This window comes from Schistocerca serialis, chromosome 4 (genome assembly GCF_023864345.2).
Source record: "Schistocerca serialis cubense isolate TAMUIC-IGC-003099 chromosome 4, iqSchSeri2.2, whole genome shotgun sequence".
NCBI classification, from domain to species: Eukaryota; Metazoa; Arthropoda; class Insecta; order Orthoptera; family Acrididae; genus Schistocerca; species Schistocerca serialis.
The window spans coordinates 689,177,601-689,203,002 of NC_064641.1; the positions used below are offsets into that span (position 1 = coordinate 689,177,601).

The 25,402-nt window shown below is 42.9% G+C and overlaps 1 protein-coding gene across 5 annotated transcripts in view; it reads left to right on the forward strand.

Annotated features, from left to right (window-relative positions):
• LOC126473185 (rab11 family-interacting protein 4) overlaps positions 1-25,402 on the forward strand; it is a 939,113-nt gene that overhangs the window by 763,703 nt on the left and 150,008 nt on the right. For all 5 annotated transcript variants that reach the window (XM_050100073.1, XM_050100074.1, XM_050100075.1 and 2 more), the window contains 2 exons: positions 10,545-10,580; positions 21,827-21,944. In XM_050100073.1, coding sequence (XP_049956030.1) covers positions 10,545-10,580; positions 21,827-21,944 — 154 coding nt within the window. The remainder of the gene's footprint in view (positions 1-10,544; positions 10,581-21,826; positions 21,945-25,402) is intronic.

Below are 25,402 nucleotides of genomic sequence, written 5' to 3' on the forward strand. Positions count from 1 at the left end.
CAGTACTGTAGGCGGGACCGCGCAAAGACTGCGTCGCGACGCGCGCCTCTTGCTAGCCCTGCGCCAGGGGTTTGTCGATAGCACGTGGCTGCCACGGGACTACTCACCACGTGTCTAGTCAGCCATCTGCGGCCCCGAACGACGAATTTCTGCACGCGTCGCCAAATATTCGGCGTACTACGCGACGGATAGTACACGGTTTTAACCAGTCTCTTAACACGGAACACCGACGGCGCAAAGGTGAAAAAAATCATACTTCGCAGCAGCTGAAGTGACTTTTGGCGTCGAAGAGCAGTTGCTTTCTATTCTACCTCGGCGTAAGTCATTCGTCTAAGGTTACTTTGACACTGATGCTGCTGCAACGTAGTTTCTGTTGAGCCTTTTAAAAGGTACGTTGCACTTAAGTGATTTAAAACAAAGTTGGCTTTGTTAAACCACAATGACGTTAAGATTGCTCAGCACGTTTGAGGAATTTATCTCAACAGTTTACTGACACGATGACATTGACTAGAGCTCTCATTCTAAAAGAGCTGTAGATTGTCAGTAATATTAGATCCTCGACAGTAAGCGATGTTTCTGTACATATAGGCAGTCATTTTTCCCTCGTTCTGTTTGGGAGTGGAACAGGGGGTGAAGATGCTAGTTGTGGTACGAGGTACCCTCCGCCACGCACCGTATGGTGGATTGTGGAGTATGTATGTAGATGTAGATATCATGATATTTTCCTTATGGAAACGAATAACGCTGCAGATATCTCGTGAACAAATGTTTGTCGCCCAATTACCGACGATCTTCTTGACTATTAAAGGAACTGTGGAACAATATAAGCTGCTAAATTAGCGCGTGGCAGCGTAAGGATCTGCGTACTATTGTGTTCCTTTTGTTGTGCCGTACTTGGAATGGAAAGTGCCGCCACGCGAAACACAGCTGACGGTTTAATTTCACACGTAGGAATGCGAGTGTGAATGCGCATGCGCGATACGTGGCAGTTCCTCTCAGACACCGCGAGATGGCCTAGGCGTCGCGTAGCGCGGTCTCTGCGCTGCTGTTTTCTGCCGCAGACACCAGTCGCTGTAGCGAAGATGCGCTGGGCCGGAAAATACGGGTCAGCGCGCTTTTGTGTTCGACTGCGGTCCTTTACCTTTTTACGCTTGTATAAGAAGAGGGGAATCGTCAACTTGACAAGACTGAAAATGTCGCAGCATTGAAAATCTTGCACTTGTAAATTCTAGTGAGGATAACAAGAATTAAATAAGATGCGGAGGTCCAGCTCTGCAGAGGTCTTACCGTAAGTCATTCAACTTCCAGGGTAATTTTATAAAGAATGAATCACAGAAGGAAGGATTTTGTCTATACAGCAGTTGTCGTCTAGAGGCTTTTTGAGCGTGTGAGGGAGGCCATAGCTCTTAGAAATCCACGCCTGTCATTTAACTGAATGTTGCCACTCCCCCCTCTGCTTGGTCCCTCTCCTGCATCACCACTATTAGTAAATACTAGACCTTATCCAGGTTTGTGATTTATCTAAACTGTAATGCGACAGATGATTTTCAAGCAACTGTAATTTCAAATGATTAAAAGGCTTTTTCTTTATATCCTGTTGATCTAGTCAGAATTTGGCCTCAAACAAGACTAAGTCTTGTTTGCAAAAGAAACAAAAAAAAACAGATTTCTGATATTAGTGTATTAATTGCAGGGAATCAAAACGAGCACGAAATAGTTCAAAAATTATTCTTAATAATGCATGTATTTATTCTCTGTGGAACTACCCTTTGGTAAGTTCTTTTATAGTTTTATTAAAGCTTACTCTTCGGAATATGAAGTTTTCCGTGTTAAGGTCTATGTTGGTAACTTCGTTTTCGGATGTTTACTTTTCAGTTAAATACTTTGGTGCTGATAACGCTCGATACCATATCCTTTTTTGTGATTTGCAAATAAAATGTTGATATCTATATACGAGCACATTTTTTCCCCGCCAGCATATTCCTTCTTCAGCTTTCATGTTGAGTAGCGTACAAATTTTATTGCACACGTCTAATACAGTAAGACCAATCCGAATGTACAATAATATCGGAGGAATGTTTTTGTTTCGACTATTTGTTACCATGAATGTAGACGCTTGATAACCTCCCACGTATTACTGCGTATTTGGTGTTGCAAAATTCGTACAAAATTTCGGTACTTCTCGGCGTCGATGTTGATGAACTACTGAACGGAAGACAATTTTGAAATTCAGTGACGGTACTACCCTCTCCATTTCGAACTTAATATTCGTCAGTCACTAGAATATATATATTCTGCTTCTGATAAATGTTTAGCAGTTTCCAATAATTTCATTGCACTACCCTGCTTGTACTCGGTTAAATGCCTTCAAATATGACTGGAGCACAATTTTTTTGGGGGGGTGGGGGGTGGGAGGGGGGCGGGGGGCAGTAGGAGGACAGGAGAGAATCATGGCCAATAGTCTTTTGTGTTTGTGCAATAATTTGAGCAACTCATCAGGTATACTCTTACGATCTGGCATTTTTTCTTTATAACATATGGCCATATGGACCAAAGTTCTTAGACTGAGAGATAAATTGTGTAATGTACAGAATGCTGATAAAAGAAATTTCCCAAAATTATGTGATTAGAAAACGCGGTAACTGCAATATTATATGCAGATTTGTAGCATTACCGCGAAAGGTTCCAAATTAATGCGCATAAGTTACACACAGAAATTAAGTGTGCTGCAAGTAACCATTCACCTCGATATTTGGAAGTTCCGTGTTTATCCCTCATATCCAAGAGCAAATCGTTTTCCTATCTATATTCACTAAGTGAATGCTGAGTTTCCTTACGAATGAGTCCATATTATTAACGACAAACTCAATTAGCAACGAGAGATTGTTGACCAATGAGTAGCATTAAGTTTGCGAACTGCCACACGAACCGTAGTGACTATACTTTTCTGGTTTAAGTGTTCTTTGCGGAAGCTTAATCTAACCAGAAATAAAAAAGACACACAGGCATTGGACGTCAGTCTTACATCGTATATAACAGCATTCAGTTTCTTAACAAGATCCTGAACGTGATGATTCTAAGATAGCTTTTGGTCTAGCTTCCGTCTCAAGAATTCCGAATCATCGCCTTCGATCTTTATTTGATCATCCTGCGGTACTAAAATTTTGGATTGGTAACTGTTCTGACGTAGAAATTGCATGTAATGAACTTTTTTGCAGTTAAGCGACAATATGACCCCTACAAACAATAAGATGATATAGCCCACTGGCCTATTTTGGCAATCATTCACATTATTGTCGACGTCTTTCACAGTGCTACGTACCATGTGATCCCCTACAAATAGAAAACTTCTTAATCAAGTAATTCTTGTTATGGTGATGGTTTCGTGCGCAGTGTATTACCTTTCTTAATTAGCTTAGGTGGTCACACGTTAGCAATATTGGAGCTTTCTGTTGACCAGTCCGTTCTGAGTCAAATTTAGATCGATGACATTCCGTGAAAGCATAAATTAACTCCTGATTAAGAGGTAAAACTGCGACACGTTCAGGGATGTCGTCATGACGTTAATTGTACGTGCGCGTTTCATTGCATCATTAAGCTACTATCTCTGCGCGTTTCATTGCATCATTAAGCTTCTATCTCTGTGGATCGGCGAGGAAAAAGTATTCGTGATAGTACAGTTATAAACAGAGCGTAATAGACTAGGTGTGAGTGGACCTCGCCTCAGTTGTTACAATTTATGGAAGTTGCACGTTTGTACTACGAAGAAACTTCTGAAAATGGACAGAGCCGAATACTTTTTTTACAAAAGCGACATACCATATGCCTCCCTCCCCATCTCTCCCTCAATCATTAGTTACTTCTCCTTGCGCTCTAGGTAAGACCGTCAAAATAAACCTAAAAATAGGGACCGCGGAAACGGGTTGTTCTTTCCTTCTAAAATAAGTACTACATAGGCTTTCCTCGGTAACAGAACAAAAATTTCCGAAATTTATTCCAGTGTCCGGTATAAACTGGAGAATCAATTCATTTACGTCTAAAGAAACTCGTGAAATCTTTAACAGCTTTTAATGAAAGCAGAAAGAGCTACATCTGTTGTGCTGATCTAACTTCAGTAAAAATGTGCTGTCCATTAAACAAGTCGAAAGAATAAGAATATAAATTTTTTTTAAAGTTTTAATAAAGGAACTTCTTAATTCAATGATCTTCAAATTTCCATTTTCCATCGGAGAAGTTGGACAAAAACACACACACACACACACACACACACACACACACACACACACACACACACACACACACACACACACAAATCAACTGAAAGGGGGGCTCCACATGGTTCCCAAGTTGTGCAGCGACCGTAAACCATAAAATTACCAAATAAGCAGCAACCAGTTGCAAGATCATGTTTTCTTTATTTAATTTTACATATCGATTTCAACTGAATAACAGCCATCATCGGTGCTTTCAACGTGTATGTTCCCTGAGTAATAAATGTCTTAAACAGACGTCAAACACGTTGAAAGCACCGATGATGGCTGTTACTCAGTTGAAAGCGATATGTAAAATTAAATAATGAAAACATGATCTTGCGACTGGTAAATTGCGATTTGGTAAAAAAAAGTCACTTTGTATTGACTTGTTAAACATAAGACACTGTTCGATTGCGTAAGTTGTATGTTAAAAGTGTAGAAAATTCAGCAGTAATTAGTTAAATTTTAGAAAATTTGCCATGGAAACGTGTGGAAAATTGATAAACAGTCAAAAATTTTGTACATGCAACTGAAAAGGAAAATAAATCATTGTGCGTGACGCGAAAGAGAAATATCATAGCCGCCCTCAGTGACCGGGCGGTTCTAGGCGCTAGTCTGGAACCGCGCGACCGCTACGGTCACAGGTTCGAATCCTGTCTCGGGCATGGATGTGTGTGCTGTCCTTAGGTTAGTTAGGTTTAAGTAGTTCTAAGTTCTAGGCGACTGATGACCTGAGAAGTTAAGTCCCATAGTGCTCAGCCATTCGAACCATTTTTGAGAAATATCATATTAAAAAATCCTGCACAGTTCCTACAATTTTTCTGTGGGCTACATCTACTGACAATTTTTCTTTTGGATAAAAACATCACAATGAATTTTTTATAGCCTTTAAGTTAGCGAAATGTTTCAAAATAGAATGTGAATCTACTTATTTCAAGATATCGCTTTCAGTGACTGAAATCGAGAGTCCACACAGTCGTTCTTGAGAAAGTATTGTCCCACGGCATGTCTGTTTGGAAAAACAACATCTTTAAAATATTTTTCGCTGCTTTTAGACGGTGACGCGAAAAAACTTCCCAGCCTTAGCTTGTTACTAACTTTTTTTATTTTCTTGTGCTTCTCTTTTTTGATAAAATGCACCAGATAGTCAGTTTTCCTCTCAGACATTTTATTCAGACAGTAAAAATAAAGAACGTTGGGGGTGAAAAGTGCTTGATATCCGGATTCTGAACAGTGTACTAGCATGGAACAAGAGCCAGTTAGGCAGTGGCGAAAGAGGATGGAGGCGCCGCAGCTGACTAGGGGCATGATTCTGTGTTCCAAGACAGTTTATTGCTCATCACTGAACATTAGCGAATCGATCAGTATTTTGGTGTGAATGCCACGAAGTTAAAAATATCCAGCAGAAGTATTCTACCCGTGTCATAGTACTCCCCCTTTGTAGCTGAATGATAGCGTTCCCGCTTTTTACGCAGACGCATGTCACCGAACTAGCATCAGTTGAAATGTTTTGCACCAAGCTGTGAGCTACATCAGATCTTTCATTTATTTATCTATGAACATGAAAGTTAACAGAAACTGCCACGTGTGAAAATATACGATAGCAGAAACGTACCTAGAATACGCGAAAGAACTCGCCCTCTTCTAGCAGTAGTGTATCATAGGTCTGTTGACGAACGGCACGTTCCAAATAATTGGAAAAAGCACAGGTCATTACCGTTCTCGAGAAAGGTCGCCGAACACACAACTTCACGCTCGTATCCGCGACGTCGATCTGTTGTAGGATTTTGGAACATATGTTACGGTCGCGTGCTATGACATTTCTGGAGACCGAAAATCTTCTCTATAGGGTTCCGAAAACATCGACCGTGTGAAACCCAGCTCGTTCTGTTCGTTCACGAGACCCATAAAGCGGTAGACACCGGCGCCCAGACACATGCCGTTTACCTTGACTTCCGTAAGCCATTCGGTACATCCCCGTGCGGCCACAAAATGAACAAAATACGGAAGCACGGAATGTCAAACCAACCGTGCAGTTGAACAGAAGGCGCTGCTAGCATGCGGGCTGCACTCAGCCCTTGTGAGATCAGTTGAGGAGCCACTTGATTGAGAAATGCGGCTCCGGTCACGAAAACCGACAACGGTGAGCTAATCACATGTTCCTTTCCGCATCCAGTGACGCATATCGGCTGAGGATGACATGGTAGTCGGTCGCCACCGCTGAGCCTTCCGAGGCCGGACGGAGAGTTTAGTAGATAATGTCGGAAGTTCTAGGAGGCTTTTCGCGGATGATGCTGTTGTATACAGAGAAGCCGGTGTCGCGTTGCTAGAAAATTCTAGCGAAATACAGGAAAACCTGCAGATGATCGACCTTAGTGCAGGGAATGGCAATTGATCCTCAACATAAACAAATGTAATACAAAAGTATTGCGAATACAAAGGCAGAAAGAATTTCTTTTGTATGATCACGAGATCGCAGAACAATCACTGGAAGTAGTTACTTCAATAAAATATCTAGGAGTATCCGCACGGAGCGATTGAACGGCCACGTAAAATTAATGGCGTTGTAAGGCAGATCCCTGACTGACATTGACTGGAAGAATCCTCAGGAAATTCAGGCCATAAACAAAAGAAATAGCTTCAAAACTCTAGTTCGACTAACACTTGAATATTAGTCTGGGACCCGTACCGGAATGGATTGATCGAGAATATCGAAAGAGCAGCAGTACGTTTCATTATACAGGGTGTTTCAAAAATGACCGGTATATTTGAAACGACAATAAAAACTAAACGAGCAGCGATAGAAATACACCGTTTGTTGCAATATGCTTGGAACAACAGTACATTTTCAGGCGGACAAACTTTCGAAATTACAGTAGTTACAATTGTCAACAACAGATGGCGCTGCGGTCTGGGAAACTCTATAGTACGATATTTTCCACATATCCACCATGCGTAGCAATAATATGGCGTAGTCTCTGAATGAAATTACCCGAAACCTTTGACAACGTGTCTGGCGGAATGGCTTCACATGCAGATGAGATGTACTGCTTCAGCTGTTCAATTGTTTCTGGATTCTGGCGGTACACCTGGTCTTTCAAGTGTCCCCACAGAAAGAAGTCACAGGGATTCATGTCTGGCGAATAGGGAGGCCAATCCACGCCGCCTCCTGTATGTTTCGGATAGCCCAAAGCAATCACACGATCATCGAAATATTCATTCAGGAAATTAAAGACGTCGGCCGTGCGATGTGGCCGGGCACCATCTTGCATAAACCACGAGGTGTTCGCAGTGTCGTCTAAGGCAGTTTGTACCGCCACAAATTCACGAAGAATGTCCAGATAGCGTGATGCAGTAATCGTTTCGGATTTGAAAAATGGGCCAATGATTCCTTTGGAAGAAATGGCGGCCCAGACCAGTACTTTTTGAGGATGCAGGGACGATGGGACTGCAACATGGGGCTTTTCGGTTCCCCATATGCGCCAGTTCTGTTTATTGACGAAGCCGTCCAGGTAAAAATAAGCTTCGTCAGTAAACCAAATGCTGCCCACATGCATATCGCCGTCATCAATCCTGTGCACTCTATCGTTAGCGAATGTCTCTCGTGCAGCAATGGTAGCGGCGCTGAGGGGTTGCCGCGTTTGAATTTTGTATGGATAGAGGTGTAAACTCTGGCGCATGAGACGATACGTGGACGTTGGCGTCATTTGGACCGCAACTGCAACACGGCGAAGGGAAACCCGAGGCCGCTGTTGGATCACCTGCTGCACTAGCTGCGCGTTGCCCTCTGTGGTTGCCGTACGCGGTCGCCCTACCTTTCCAGCACGTTCATCCGTCACGTTCCCAGTCCGTTGAAATTTTTCAAACAGATCCTTTATTGTATCGCTTTTCGGTCCTTTGGTTACATTAAACCTCCGTTGAAAACTTAGTCTTGTTGCAACAACACTGTGTTCTAGGCGGTGGAATTCCAACACCAGAAAAATCCTCTGTTCTAAGGAATAAACCATGTTGTCTACAGCACACTTGCACGTTGTGAACAGCAAACGCTTACAGCAGAAAGACGACGTACAGAATGGCGGACCCACAGACTGCATTGTCTTCTATATCTTTCACATCACTTGCAGAACCATCTGTTGTTGAAAATTGTAACTACTGTAATTTCGAAAGTTTGTCCGCCTGAAAATGTACTGTTGTCCCAAGCATACTGCAACAAACGGTGTATTTCTGTCGCTGCTCGTTTAGTTTTTATTGCCGTTTCAAATATACCGGTCATTTTTGAAACATCCTGTAGGTTCATTTCATAAGCGCGAAAGCGTAACGGATATGGTCAGCCAAGTCCTGTGGCAGACGCTGCAAGAGAGGCTCTCTGCATCACAGTATAATCCGAGAGCGTACGTACGTCTCGCGGAAAGACCATGAAGATAAAATTAGAGAGACTGGAGTGCATACGGAGGCATACCAGTAGCCGTTCTTCCCACGAACTCTAAACGACTGGGACAAAGGGGGGAGTGAAAGTGGTTCACGAAGTGCCCACCGCCACATTTCGTAAGGTGAATAAAGATGTAGATGGAGAAACATGTCAGCAAATGAATCGCTGCTGATTTCAGTATCAAATAGTTTCCTAAGTCACACAAATGTGTTTGGAAACGTACGCCATTATGAAATGTCTTTGCCATGATGTCCATTCACTCGTCAGTTTTCGCTACTAACTGATGCACCTTGTATATAAATTTTGCGCTTGGCCGCCTCTGGCGCCCCCTCTGGGATTGCGTCCCTAAGCGGCAGAAATGGAATTCTTCTTCCGTTGAGTTACTACTTTTCTTTTCACGTAATATACGGAATTAGGTGCTGGAATTTACGTACTGGACGTCTTTGGCTCTTCGGGTGACAGGTGTAGTTATTCTACATTGGCAGGTAGTAATTTCGTTCAGAACGGTGGCAAAAGTAGCGCCTACTTTAACATTCCATTCACATGTCTACACCCCAGTATAAATTTATTTCGGAGCAACAAAATACCCATGGATATTTATTCTGTAGATTCCAGCTTGAATGAGAATGTTCCATTTTAGTTTTAGAAAATAGATTTTTTTTCTGTGTAAGGAAGTTAAGTCAGATGTTCAGCTATTGAGGACGGCTGGTGCCGTGATATTGATGTCCATCCTCATTAACTACTGTGCGTCACAGCCCGGTAAATACTTAACGCAATTGTTGAAATAATGGTGTCATTAATTTAAAGGCTGGAATGGGTATAAATGCAGGTGTCCCTATTGGTGAATGAGGGCGGTGTACTGAACAACATTACATTAATATTTACGTCATTTGCACACTAATAATTATAACTATAACAAGTCATATGTTTATAGGATGGGTAGTGTAGTACCTCAAAGTACATTTCCCCTGGACAATGGGCCAGTTGAAGTGTAGATACGTGGACGAAAACAGTAAGTCTTTGCTGTCTGGGGTTGTCCACTTACCGTTGCAGTTACGACTGTGCAGAAAACATCAGATAGTAAATTATGTGACGTGTTTGCGGGAAGACTGTTCGACGCAGAGAAAACACAACTAACGTTTGTGTAGATATTAATGTACAATACACAAAAATATCTGCACTTACGCCCGTTACACCCTCGAAATTAAATGATGAACCATCCAACAAAAACTGTGATGAAAATAAGTTTTTGACAAAGAATACAGCAGCTACGCACGCACTGCTAACGAACTTCTCAAATGTTTTTCCCTCTACCCCAATGATTATGGACAAGTTGGCATAAAATTATGATGAATCTGGCGAGGGAAATCTCTCTTTCGATGGATGAAAGGTAAACGAGCTAAATTTCAAATTGTCATTAACAGAAATTATTGAAACAGATACATGCGAAAAAAACTTCTTGTTAAAGATTACATGGATTACTCGTAAATCTGTGCCACTGAAAACCCTGATTCATTTATTTAATATATTCTCATATTGGTGAAAGGAAGGTAAAAAAATCCTAATTTTCACTATTTTTTTGTGCTTTAGGTATGGTATTTTACACAAGTTGGGCTTTATCTTGTGGCTGTAGCTCATTTCATTGCAGCCAACTTCCCATAATTTTTGTGGTAATGTTTGTTAAACTGAATACGAGCATAATTGTGCGGGGCAGCGCCAAAACTGCAAAGCAAACCCAAAAGATGGGAATCCACTACGTAACTAGAATAAACCGTTTTTCTTTCGTCTATGACATTAAAACTTTCTTCGTATAAATGTTCATATTTTTTGTATTTTAAAGGATGATTTTTCTACTGTTTCAGCACCGGTAGACGGCTTGGATCCAATGCGTTGGCAAGGTAAGCACAACCACAACTCAAACGAGAGAGAGAGAGAGAGAGAGAGAGAGAGAGAGAGAAAGAGAGAGAGAGAATGGATATAATACTGTTAATTACACTGGCATGCAAACCTGTGCTGCTCTGCTTCGAGTAAAGCCCTTAATCCTCAATTAGAGCGCCTACACGAGCTGTAAGTAACGCTCTCTGCCATCTAGCGGCCATACGCTGAACTGCTTCGCTGTACAGACAAGCTGCCTGCACGCTGGCGCCACTGCAGGCAAGAAGTAATATGACTGGCTTTCGGTACGAAGATAGGCAATTACAGTTGACTCACTCAGTCTTAATTGGAGTACACCAGCATCCAGGATAGGACCTTCTGATCCGTTCTGTCTCCTTCAAAAGTTGTCAAGTTATCTCTAAATTGGTTTCCCCAAATATGATATGCCACTTGGTTTATATTATTTTTTGGCTTTCCCTCTTAATGGATACTGTTTTATTATGTCTGTTACATTTTGTATGCTCAGTTCAGCTCGGATGTCATCATTTCTCTCTTTATCCATCAAAGTATATCCAGCCACGTATTCAATGCTTCTATTCTCTATTCACCTCTCTTCTTAATAGTCCAGATTTCGCATTCGCATCCGTAACATAACAGAACTTTCGTAGTAAGTTCTCACTGTGGGCTTTCTGTCCCAATGTTCCGCGTGGAGTTCCACTGTTTGCCCTATATGTAAAACTGCACGCTAAATATTTTAACGTATTAACTTGCTATATAAACTCCTTGTCAATTTCAATCTTAACTTGCATGGACTGGCGTCCTAAGAATGACACTGATTTTGTCTTTGTGATGGAGACGTTCAGATTGTATTCGCTGGCTGTTTTGCTTAAAGACAGCTTCCTGTAAGTCATTTTTATTCTGCCTTATTATTACTTGGTAGTTAGCAAAATGTAGTGAACTAACATCCACATCGTTAATTTTAAAATGTTTCATTTTCTGTAACAAAGTTCTGGTTACCTATTAAAAATAGTGGGTGAGAAGGGACACCCTCTTCTAACTTCTTGGTTTATTTAAGCCATATTATGTCTGCTGCCTGCAATTTTTATCTGTATTTTGTTATTCAGATGTACAGCTCTTATGAGATGGGTATCTCTGTTTCTTAAAATTTCCCGCGATTTGTTTCGATTTACTGTACGATACGTCTTTTCCTAGTCAATAAAGGCAAGAAAAGTTGATAAATTGAATTCACGAAGCTTTTCTAATAGTTGCTATGGTGAAGTTACAGTCCAAGCATGATCTGCGTTTTCGAAAACCATGTTGGGCATCAGGCAGTAGAGTTTCAGCGATTGGCAACAGTCGTTTTGTTAAAATTCTAGCATAAAGTTTATAACATGAATTCATAAGGCTCTTACGAGGCGTTACTGCATCCTGCAGTTCTCCCAGCGTTAGGAAGTCTACATTCTATCTTATTCAGACAGAACGACCTGTGTATCTTGCACATCCGTCGAGTGTGTTTTGTAGTATTGTAACCAATTACATTCAGATATTGTGTTTATCTGCGGAGTGTTCTTACCTTCTTTGTTTGAATGTTTCATTATTTTGTATGTTGTCTCGTCTTGCTCTTACATCATATTCAATAGCTGTAATATATTTATCCCAACTAAAGGTTTTCGAGTTGACTTTCCTTTTGATTAGAGCTGATTTCCTTTTATAATCTGGTCTCAGATGTCGTTGTTCTGGGGAATTCAACATTCTTAAGAAGTCATGTTTCTTATCAATTACATTACGTGTTTCATCATCCCAGCCGGCCGGAGTGGCCGAGCGGTTAAAGGCGCTACAGTCTGGAACCGCACGACCGCTACGGTCGCAGGTTGGAATCCTGCGTCGGGCATGGATGTGTGTGATGTCCTTAGGTTAGTTAGGTTTAAGTAGTTCTAAGTTCTAGGGGACTTATGACCACAGCAGTTGAGTCCCATAGTGCTCAGAGCCATTTGAACCATTTTTTCATCATCCCAGTATCCCAGGCCCATTTTGAAAGAAAGAACAATCTTTTCTTGTGCCAAGCGCTTGTGTTGCTGCCTTAATTAGTGCTTCCTTCATATTGTTTCATTCCTGATTGATGCTATTCGCTTCTGTATTTACACTTCTGTTTTCCTCAAGCCTTGTCTGGTATATCAACGGTATACTCTCCCCTCGAAGTAATTGTATCTCAAACGTTGCATCAGCATTATTTTCTATCTGTTTTAAGTAGTTTTATTTTTGAGACTAGAAAGAAATGATCTGAAGAGACATCTGGACCTCTGAAGATCCTTGAGTCTTGAACTAAAGACCAAGTCGTCTTATTTGCAATTACGTACTCTATAATTGTTTCAGAGCCTCTAGATGACCAGTTACATTTGTGGATCCGTTTATTCCTGAAGAATGTGTGTGTTATTCTTAGCTCAATGTTTAAGAGAACGCCTTCAATCTGTATCCATTATCATTTATTATATTTTCCCTTCAGAACCAATAACATTTGCCACGCGGATATTGCCCATCCTTGGATTTAACTCTCCTGCTATTATTACATGATCACTTTTGTTTCTTATGTAGGGTTCTTTCCAAGATATCGTAAAAGTCTTCAGTGACATCACCCCATCCCTCTCCTGGGGCACGTATTCTAGTTACTGACAAATAATCTCCTGGTGTCTTTACCATGACCACAATTATCCATTCATTGATAAAGGTGTAGGAGTGTATTTTGGTTGTTAAAATCTTCTTCCACAGAACAGAACCTCCAGCGCAGACTTTTGAGTGGCTTCGCTGTATGTCGTGTCATACCTGTTTATTGTTGTGGAACCTCATGATTTCTTTTCGGTTTCCGTTATGATGGCCACGTCAATACCTTGTGAATTTAGTTGATTATCTGGTTCTACTTATTTTTTAGACTGCGGACATTCCAAGTAGTCGAGTTGAGTACACTGTCTATTCCAAGTCGTTTGTTCCTGTCGTACGAGGTGCATTCAAGTTCTAAGGCCTCCGATTTTTTTAATCCGGACTGGAAAGAGATAGAAACATGCGCATTATTTTAAAATGAGGCCGCTTTCATTGTCAATACGTCCCAGAGATGGCAGCACCGTACGGCAGATGGAATTTTACCGCCAGCGGCGAGAATGAGAACTGTTTTAAATATTTAAAATGGCGACGTTTTCCTTACTTGAACAGCGTGCAATCATTCGTTTTCTGAATTTGCGTGGTGTGAAACCAATTGAAATTCATCGACAGTTGAAGGAGACATGTGGTGATGGAGTTATGGATGTGTCGAAAGTGCGTTCGTGGGTGCGACAGTTTAATGAAGGCAGAACATCGTGTGACAACAAACCGAAACAACCTCGGGCTCGCACAAGCCGGTCTGACGACATGATCGAGAAAGTGGAGAGAATTGTTTTGGGGGATCGCCGAATGACTGTTGAACAGATCGCCTCCAGAGTTGGCATTTCTGTGGGTTCTGTGCACACAATCCTGCAGGACAACCTGAAAATGCGAAAAGTGTCATCCAGGTGGGTGCCACGAATGCTGACGGACGACCACATGGCTGCCCGTGTGGCATGTTGCCAAGCAATGTTGACGCGCAACGACAGCATGAATGGTACTTTCTTTTCGTCGGTTGTGACAATGGATGAGACGGGGATGCCATTTTTCAATCCAGAAACAAAGCGCCAGTCAGCTCAATGGAAGCATACAGATTCACCACCACCAAAAAAATTTCGGGTAACCGCCAGTGCTGAAAGAATGGTGTCCATGTTCAGGGACAGCGAGGGCGTAATCCTTACCCATTGCGTTCCAAAGGGCACTACGGTAACAGGTGCTTCCTACGAAAATGTTTTGAAGAACAAATTCCTTCGTGCACTGCAACAAAAACTTCCGGGAAGGGCTGCGCGTGTGCTGTTTCACCAAGACAACGCACCCGCACATCGAGCTAACGTTACGCAACAGTTTCTTCGTGATAACAACTTTGAAGTGATTCCTCATGCTCCCTACTCACCTGACCTGACTCCTAGTGACTTTTGGCTTTTTCCAACAATGAAAGACACTCTCCGTGGCCGCACATTCACCAGCCGTGCTGCTATTGCCTCAGCGATTTTCCAGTGGTCGAAACACACTCCTAAAGAAGCCTTCGCCGCTGCCATGGAATCATGGCGTCAGCGTTGTGAAAAATGTGTACGTCTGCAGGGCGATTACGTCGAGAAGTAACGCCAGTTTCATCGATTTCGGGTGAGTAGTTAATTAGAAAAAAATCGGAGGCCTTAGAACTTGAATGCACTTCATATGAAAGGTTCTCTCCCCATTTACCCGTTCGGCTTGTTTTCTCTCTCTCTCTCTCTCTCTCTCTCTCTCTCTCTCTCTCTCTCCCTCTCTCCCCCCCTCTCTCCCCCTCCCTCCTTCTTCTGGAGATTGAGTAATTGTCCCCTCTAGGAGTTGGGAGTGTAGCCCCGCCCCCCTCCGCATCCCCCTACGTTGTGAAATCCTCTTCGTCTGACAGTCCAAGAGACCTGGCTTGGATGGCCCTCCTGATTACATTGATATGTACATTGTAGGGTTCCAAATGAAAAATGACCTACAGATAAAAAATTTTAAATTTATGGTCATGTAAGCCGCCACACGCCTTTATTTCTGTTACAGAAACCAATATTAGCTTGTATTTACTTTTGTTCACGTGTTACTGAATGTTTGTTGCCCAAGTGCTACGTATATTTGTGGAAGTACGTATCATTTAGTGCGCAATAAATACGAACTATGCCAAGCATCAAGAAATTCAGTAAAAGGAAATTCCGTCGAAACCAGTTCACAAACAAAATAAGCCACACTGTTGAAAGTAACCTATGTACCAGTTTTTCAGGGAAGAAACTCCCACATGGCACACCTCCTGGAGATTCAAATTTTTATGTTAACAATGATGCTGTTTGTAGTAGATTTGTTGTTGTTGATGATGTGGGCGTCTTGTCTTTTTTGATAAAGGAAGTAGCGAAATGTAAATAATATGATGGTGTAGGCTGTCTGGAAATAACTGAACAACAAAGTAGCAAGAAGGGTTTATCGTCAAAATTAGTTGTTCTGTGTAGATCGTGCAATAAATCTACCTCGAAAATGAGTTCGAACATTGTGCATAATTCATATGATGTGAATTTGAAGTTAGTCTATGCAATGCGTGCAACAGGAAAAAGAAAAAAAGGCTGGTCAAACGTTTTGTGGTTTGATGGACCTTCCTTCTCCTCCCAGTAGGTTCAACAAGTACATAATACTTTCAGGTGCCTTGACGGTTGTCTAAAGCATCTATGCAAAGAAATGTGCAGTAGAAGAAACTGTAAATATTAGTGGAACGAAGGACATTGCTGTAGCATTTGATGGGACATCGCAACGTCGAGGACATCGTTCGTTGAATGGTGTTGTGAGTGCTACTTCTCTGGAGAATGGAAAAGTTGATGTTGAATGCTTATCTAAGTACTGCCACACCTGCCATGGTAACACTGAAGGACATATTGAACATCAGTGTTCTAAGAATTATGATGGTTACAGTGGAGCTATGGAGTGTGAAGGAGCTCTAAAAATATTTCTGAGGTCGGTACCCGTTTATAACGTTAGATATACGAAGTACCTAGGCGATGGGGACTGTAAAGCTTTCAATAAAATGAATTAGTTCAATGTTTATGGTGATACGTCGGAAACAAAACTGGAGTGTTGTGGACATGTGCAAAAGAGGATGGGTGCTAGATTGAGGAAGCTACGAAGAGAAATGAAAGTTGCTATCTGATGGAAAATCTGCCTGGCGGAGGCAGATTGACAGAAACCGAAAATATTATTTAAAATTCAGAATATTAAATCACCCGTAACATCGGGAAAATTACAGACGTACAAAATCTAAGAGCAGTTTTGGGATCAGCACAAGAAAAGCTTTTAAGATGAGAGGGACACTTCACACATCAATTCTGATTACTTTTAATTTTCGTAAAATTTTCACTTTGTCAAGATGGCATAAAGTTTTGAAGATACAATACTGGACTCAAGCATGATTGCCGCAACATTAACATACAGAATATCAAATCAAAACACCTTTCAGCCTTCTAAATTTTCAAATTATTTTATTGAGCGACCAGTTTCGGCGATATATTACGCCATCTGCACGCTCCGTAACCAACGTGTAGGAAGATTCCTACCTCTGGTCCAGTCAAAATACGGGCCAGCAATCAATGACTGGTGTCCGTAGATTTTTTTGAGACAGCGATCACTTCAATCACCACCTGGTCGGTAGATGATGATTGAAGTGACCGCTGTCTGAAAACAAATCAATGGATCCAGTCATTGAATGCCGGCCCCTATTTTGACTGGACAGAGGAACGGATCTTCTACATGTCGGTCAAGGGACGTGAAGATGACGTAATATATCGCCAAAACTGGTTGCTCAAACAAACAAAAAATGGAAATTTAGACGGCTGAAATGTGTTTCGATTTGACATACTTCACCGAAGAGCCGAGCTTCCGCAACCACCTGTATAAAGATAGACATAACAGAGAAGTTAGGACAAATTTAATATGCAATTGTAAAACTTTTAAGTTAGTACTAATACAAATGAATATAGAGAGAGCCTTCACGTAGCTTAATTGTGCTGTTAAATATAATTTTGTACATCGTGTTGTGATATTACACCCCTGAAACTGCTTTTAAACACCTTTAGGATAGACGCCAAGCTTCACTTGATTGAGTGCTGATGTGGTAGGTCACGTAGGCACGCAATAAGTTTAATTTCTGTGAATTCGAACAAAATGCAGGTTGGCAGCAGTGTATGTACATGTCCGACATCAATCATTGACGACTTCCGTGAATTGTTTACAAAATGAATGCTGAGATACGAAGACATAGTTTATCAGTAATTACATTTTTCAAAGTTACAAAATCTTGACAGAGCAAGTGAGCTTCGGGATTAGAGACATGAAATTGACTGCTTATATCAAATTCATCATATTACGTTGATGAAACCCATAGTTAGGAATTCGCCATGCTGTATCGAATGGGCGCTCAAGAAATTATTTTCATCGACCCCACAATTTGGAGTTTATTACAGTACGCTTGTGCCAACCTACAATGTTTCTGGGGGTAGACTAGATGCGGATATGGTATGTGGTGAAGGGTACATAGCGTCATTCTTACCCTGCCATACACCGCCACGTCCCCAGCGTTGACAATGCGTCTCCGTATGAGATCAAAAATTCTTTCATTTTAGCATCGTGGTTATTACATAAGATACATGTAGGCCGAAACACTGTGTATGACTCGTTTCGGAACGTGAGTTCTTTGGGCTTTGTAAGTGAAGCATACCCGCGACGCATAAAGTATTTGGTTCAAATGGCTCTGAGCACTATGGGACTTAACTCCTGAGGTCATCAGTCCCCTAGAACTTAGAACTACTTAAACCTAACTAGCCTATCACACACACCCATGCCCGAGGCAGGATTCGAACCTGCGACCGTAGTGGTCGCGCGGTTCAAGACTGTAGCGCCTAGAACCGCTCGGCCACCCCGGCCGGCATAAAATATTTCTTGTAGCGTATCTCCTTGCAGTTCGTTCAACATTTCTGGGACACTCTAGCTGACTAAACAAGCCTGTGACTTCCACTGCGACTCTGTGATCACGGAACCCTCATGAAAATCCTTCCCGAAGTTGTATATCACAGAATATACAATACGTAGTTGAGATTGTACTGTTACACTAAGTCTGAAGAATATTGCTTGTAAGGCATATTCGGGTAGTAAATACAGGGTGTCCACAATTAAAGTTTGTTTCAAAACGTTGTAGAAAAAGAACCACTGTTCAGAATGACGTCCAATTACAATAGCACATTGTTGACGCAGGGGGAACGTCGCTGAACAAAAAACGAAAATTTTGTAAGTACAGGGTGATTATAATTGAAGTTAAACTTTCAAACCGCTGCTCAGAATAACGTCAAATTGCAACGGAATATTGTCGGAGAAGGGGGAAAAGGTATGGCAGGAGAAAAATAAATATTTACAAAATGTAGCGATAGATGACGCTGTAAACATCATAATTTAATAGTGGTCGACTACAAATGACAAATGAATTATACAACAATGCCTGAGGTGTACGTTTGACGTTAAACAAACTGTTCTACTCAGTGAGCATGGGTGTACAGGCGTGATACTGTTAGGTACGTAAGCCCACCCACCACGGCAAGGCCGTATCGCATCAGACGGGAAAAATCGGTTTTCAATTGTTCTGAGGCCAAAAACGTAACTCGCATACCGGAGGACGACGGTTTAAATCCGCGTCCAGCCATTCAGGTTTAGGTTTTCCGTGATTTCCATAAATCGCTTCAGGCAAATGCCGGGATGTTTCCTTTGAAAGGGCACTCCCGATTTCCTTCCCCAATCCGTGCTTCCGTTCCGTCTCTAATAACCTCCACCTCTTGATCGTAACCTGTTTGTTACGGTCTGATCAGACAGAGCGGCTCCAGTGGCGATTCTGAGATCGTCTTGCAGTGCTCTAGCGGAGTCCTTACAACGCCACAAAGCAGAGATGGGCAGATATCGGCCTCCATGTGCGTCTGTAAAGCGCCTGCGACCTTGTCCAACTCACCTTGTCTACTGACCCGTCTGCTTGTAGCGTGTCTACAATCTGTGGACGATACATGGAGAGGGATTAGCATTTGCAGCAAATTGAGCGAAAGTCCACCCTTTTTGGATCAGAGCACCCTTCCAGTTTGCACTGCATTAAAATGTTGCACTGTATATGCTTGGTTGGATATAACGTCCACAAATGACAAATGACACGTGTATACCTCACTAGAAAATACTGGGACACCGGTACTCACTTCCTCCTAAGGACAAACCTGACACTGTAATGCATAGCACATCCAGTAGACGGCATATGATTTTAACTGATGCGTACATTGAAGGCGAAGATAACGATGATGATAAACAAAAGGCCGAAATTGTAAACCTTGTTTTCAAAAACTCGTTTACGGTAGAGGACTGCAGCACCATTCCCCCTTTCAATTATCGAACAAACGCAACGATGGCTGACATAGTGTTCAGCGTATCTGGGGTTGTAAAACAGTTAAAATCCTTTGACGTCAGGAAGGCATCTGGCCCAGATGGTATCCCCGTAAGATTCTGTAGCCTATGCTACAAATATAGCATCATTGTTACCCATCATCTATCAGAGATCATTGGAAAGGTGGAAAGTTCCACGGGACTGGAAGAAGGCTCAGCTCATAGCAATCTATAAAAAGGATAGAAAATTGGATGCACATAATTACCGGCCAATTTCACTGACATAGATTTATTGTAGAATCATGGAACATAGCCGGCCGGGGTGGCCGAGCGGTTCTAGGCGCTACAGTGAATAACGATGTAGATGCAGAAACATGTCAGCAAATGAATTGCTGCTGACTCCAGTATCAAACAGTTTCGTAGTATATATATTTGGAAACGTAAAACATTATGGAATGTCTTTGCCATCATGTCCATTCACTCGTGTGAGTTTTCGCTACTAACCGATGCACCTTGTATATAAATGTTGCACTTGGCCGCCTCTGGCATCCCTAAGCGGCAGAAATGGAGTTCTGCTTCCGTTAAGTGACTTCTTTTCTTTGCACGTAATATACGGAATTAGGGCCGGCCGCTATGGCCGAGCGGTTCTAGGCGCTTCAGTCGGGAACCGCGCTGCTGCTACGGTCGCAGGTTCGAATCATGCCTCGGGCATGGATGTGTATGACGTCCTTAGGTTAGTTAGGTTTAAGTAGTTCTAAGTTCTAGGGGACTGATGACATCAGAAGTTAAGTCCCATAGTGCTCAGAACCATTTGAACCATTTTTTCATGGAACATATTTTGTATTCAGACACAATGACCTTCCTAGACTCTGAGAAGCTCATCTGCAGAAACCAGCAAGGTTTTAGGAAACAGCAGTCATGCGAGACACAGCGGGCCCTCTTTGTGCATGATATGCAACAGGCTCTACATACCGGCTCCCAGGTTGATGCCATATTTCTCGACTTTCGAAAGACGTTCGGCTCAGTTCCGCACTGTCGCTTGCTCCAAAAAAGTGCCCGCTTACGATCTATCCGATGATATATGCGGTTGTATAGATAGTTTTCTAACAGAGAGGGAGCAGTATGTCGTCCTGAACGGGGTAACTTCAGGTGTGCCCCAGTGCAGCGTAATTGGTCCTCTGCTTTTTACGATTTACATAAAACGATCTGGTTGATGGTATTGACAGCGGCATTAGACTGTTGGCCGATGATGCTGTAGTCTACAGGAAAGTAGAATCACACGAAAGTTGTGGACAAATCAATGAGGATATGCAAAAAATAAATGCATGGTGTAATGACTGGCAGTTATCTTTCAATATCACTAAGTGTAACCTACTGCGTATGACAAGGCTAAAATCCCCATTAATGTACGAGTACAAACTAAATGACCCGTCTCTGTAAGCGGTAACATCCCTCAAGTATCTGGGTGTGACTATTCGAAATATCAAATGGAATGATCAGATTACAAAAGTAACGGGTAAGGCGAACTCTAGATTGCGGTTTATTGGAAGAATCTTGAAGCGATGCAGTCCTTCAACAAAGGAAATTGCTTACAATACGTTAGTTCGTCCAGTCTCAGAGTATTGTTCGTCTGTATGGGACCCTTACCAGTTGGGTCTGATTCAAGACACAGAAGGTCCAAAGAAGAGCGGCAAGATACTGGTACATTTAGCCATCGCGAGAGCGTTACAAATCTCATAGAAAAGTTGAAGTGGGACACACTTGCAGATAGACGGCGCACTAAACGGAAGGGGCTGCTCACTAAATTCCGAAATCCGATCTTCACAGAGGATGTAGAGCATATATTATTATCACGAACTTTCAAATCGCGCAATGATCACCATTCAAAGATAAGGGAAATTAGAGCTCGTACTGAGGCGTTCAGACAGTCGTTTTTTCCTCGCGCGACCCGCGAGTGGAAGAGAGCGAGGGAAAAATTACTTTGGCGCGAATTGTGCCCTCCGCCACACATCGCTTGGTGGCTAGCGGAGTATATATGTAGATATAAAAACAGATTTTCCATGCAGGACATTGATACATGTGTTCCCCTAATTGTTTCGAACAGCGTATTGTTATTGGAATCAGTTGTGTGTGTGTGTGTGTGTGTGTGTGTGTGTGTGTGTGTGTGTGTGTGTGGTGTTTTTCCAGTTGTAGATGACGTGGGATGTGTTGTTTGTGGTTGCAGCCAGCTGTACCGCAGCTCGAGTTTCAACTCGTCGGGGCGCAGTTCGACCTGCGACACGGGCGACGACATGTACTCGGACGTCTCGCTAGAAGAGGACGTGATAGACCTCAACCACAAGGTACGTACATCCACCCTGCCTCATCCGCTGCAGCTGCATGTGTATCTGCAAGGAATACGGCTGCGCATTCGGTGCAGCCCCTCGAAGCTGCAAAGGACACCGTGTTGTATTATTTCAAATTTTCTGCGAATGTTCATTGTCAACCCAGTTATACAACCCAAGCAGATCACAGAACATAGTCAAATCTTTGGCTCCCTCTCCTTGCCTTGTGCAGTGAGCCAATGCACGTATCGCGAGAATGATTTAAGAGACCTTTTGTGGTGGCTCAGTGTAAAGTTAGGAGGCATCATGAAAGTGAGAACGAAGACGGATTCAGTTATTAATCTTAACAAACAGAAACAAGGAGACTGGTCTGCTCATTGTGGCTATCCGACGGATGGATCACCACGTCAAGTGCCGCTGTTGCGCGAGAGACTTGCATGAATTCTACGCTTCTCTTCTACATAGACACTTCCCAAGTCACTGTACGGGGCTTGGCGAAGGGCAATTGGACCAATAATCAGTTGTTTTAAACCATTCGCGTATTGACTGAGGGGAAAATGAGTGTCGGTATGCCAGATATGCTCCCTAATCTCACCACGGTCCCTAGGCGAGGTACACGATGGTATAAGCAAAACTGTCACACGCTCATCTTCGAATGTCGGTTCTCTAAATTTACCCAACAGCATTTCAAGACAAACGACGTCGCTCATCATGTGGAGATTTCATCCCAGAGAATCTCCGTTAGCATGGACTACTCTGACTTGTTAAGGTACCAGCAGCGCATGTCTCCATTTGCCCCATAGACACCTCCCATGATATTCATGCTGATCTATAAGCCATTATATGTAACTCTATTTGATGAACTTGTCTTCGTAAAGCACGGGGTTAAAATACCCGTTCGGCCTCCGTATTTAGCTTTCCTGCTCCCCCCCCCCCCCCCCCTTCACCAAATCGCTTGAGGCAAATGTTGCGATGGTTGATGGTTCCTTTGAAACGGTCATAGCAAACACGCCAAACCCCAACCTGCCTACTTTGACTAATGTGGATGATGAAAATTTCTCAACGGGTTGAACCTACCGGTACCGCACGTGTGTTTTGCCGTGCATGTTAACGACGCAGCATTTAAAGTTGTACGCGCCCGCAGACTCGACAAGACATTGCCGGTATTAATTTTGGTTTTGTATTGTGTTTTTCGGGCTTGGCTAGCACTTGGGTGGGTGACCGTCCGGTCGCCCGAGCGCTGTTGGCAAGCGGGTTACAGTCAGCTCTTGTGAGGCAAACTGAGGAGCTACTTGATTGAGAAGTAGCGGCTCCGCTCACGAAAACTGACAACGGCCGGGAGAGCGGTATGGTGACCACGTGCCCCTCCGTATTTGCATTTGGTGACACCTAAGGGGTGAGGATGACACGGCGGTACCGTTAGGCTTTCAAGGCTTGTTCAGGCGGTGTCTCTTTTTGTTGCTAATGTTGTCTTATGGGGTGTAGTTACTGACATCTGTTGCGTTGCCCAGTCTAGCTTATTTTGTACGGCAGCAGTTGGATTGCAGTTAACTAATATTGTTAGGGGTATGAAATCTTATACCATAGACGAAAAGCTTCTAAGATGATCTGCGGCCATATTGGCACTAAATGGTAAAACAGTTGTCTTGATGACACTTTCTGGCAGATTAAAACTATGTGCGAGACCAAGACTTTCGCGGGAACTGAACCACCCAAGCGCGACTAATAGCCCGTCCTCACGATTTATAGCCGCCAGTACCTCGTCTCCTACATTCCTGCCATGAAGTTTCATATCAGTGGACACTCCGCTGCTGAGTGAAAATTTCATTGTGGCACTTCCCATGATTGCCAACGTTCTAATTATTATATCATGATGCGTTTCGGGACAAACTCATCATCAGATCTATTTCAGTCAACACGAATATCTGATTGCTTCCTACTGCATTTCATAAAACCATCTGTGTGCAACCCTTCGTTGTGGTGGTATACCAAATCTGGCAATTGATAGTAGAAATTACTTAACCAGTCACAATTCATTTTATTTCCGCTACACGTTTCGGAAGGTTGCCAACGGCCTTGCCGCAGTAGTAATAGCGGTTCCCGTCAGATCACCGAAGTTAAGCGCTGTTGGGGTTGGGTAGCACTAGGATGGATGAGCATCCGGTCTGCCGAGCGCTGTTGGCAAGCGGGGCGCACTCAGCCCTTGTGAGGGAAATTGAGGAGCTACTTGATTGGGGAAGTACTGGCTCCGCTCTCGGAAACTGACATACGACGGGGAAAGCGGTGTGCTGACCGCATGCCCCTCCATATCGACATCCAGTGACGCCCGTGGGCTGAGGATGACACGGCGGCCGGTCGGTACCGTTGGGCCTTCATGGCCTGTTCGGGTGGAGTTTAGTTTTGGTTTCGGAAGGTTAAACCTCCATAATCTGGTGGATTTATGGCAGTTAACAAGGCACTGATATACAGTATTTGATCAGAAATTCCGGACATCATATTAGTGGACATTAATTATGATGGCTTGAACTCTACTGGGGAGGAAGGGCAGCTCATTTTTCCTCAAGAACTGAAATCAGACACACTGGGGTCTAGAGCGAAGTCGACATTCTGAGCCAAAAGGTGTTTCACTGTTCAGGCCGGAGGTCTGGGCAGGCCAGTCACTACAAGAATGTCATTTTCCACAAACCACTGCCTCATAAATGCTGCTTTATGACAGGGTGTATTGTCATGCTGAGACGAGCTATCATCTCCTCGGAACTGTTCCCCTAATGAAAGCAGCACACATTGCTGTAAAATCTGTTCATATCTTTCCTCATTTAGTGGTTTCTTGTTCTCAATAAGGGGACCACACCATAACCATGGCAAGTATCACAATACCGTAGCAGCACCTCTTGCGCACTATGCTAGTAACATTACACGATGGCAGGTAACGTTACCCAGCCAGTCACCAAAACCATACCCTTCCATCGGATTGCCAAAGGGTACAGCGTGATTTATGACCGCAGATCACTTGTTTCCAGTTCAGTTACTCACTGTCCAGTAAGAACAACCTCAAGTGTCGCTTAGGATTGACTAGAGAAATATGTGGCTGCTCGATCATTGTAGCCCTTCCTTTTTAACTACCTGCACCCAGTCATGGTGTTAGCTGGACTACTGCTAGCCCTCAGAAACTCGACGATCGATTCCTTCCGTTGAATTCATGTGAATTTTTACAACCACCATAGCGAATACTCGACAGCGACCGACCGTCAGTGCAAGAAGTTTGCCAGGTCTTGATTTAACTGTGAATCTTCCTCCGCGTTTCCACTTCACAATCGCATCACCAGCAGTCTACCCGGGTAGCTTTAGAAAGTTTGAAATATCTGATGGACTAGTTTCTCGGGTGACATCAAATTTGTAGTCCACTTTGGAGGGACTGAGCTCTTCTGACCTATCTGTTCTGCTGTTATTGCCTGACTGACAACACAAAGATCTTC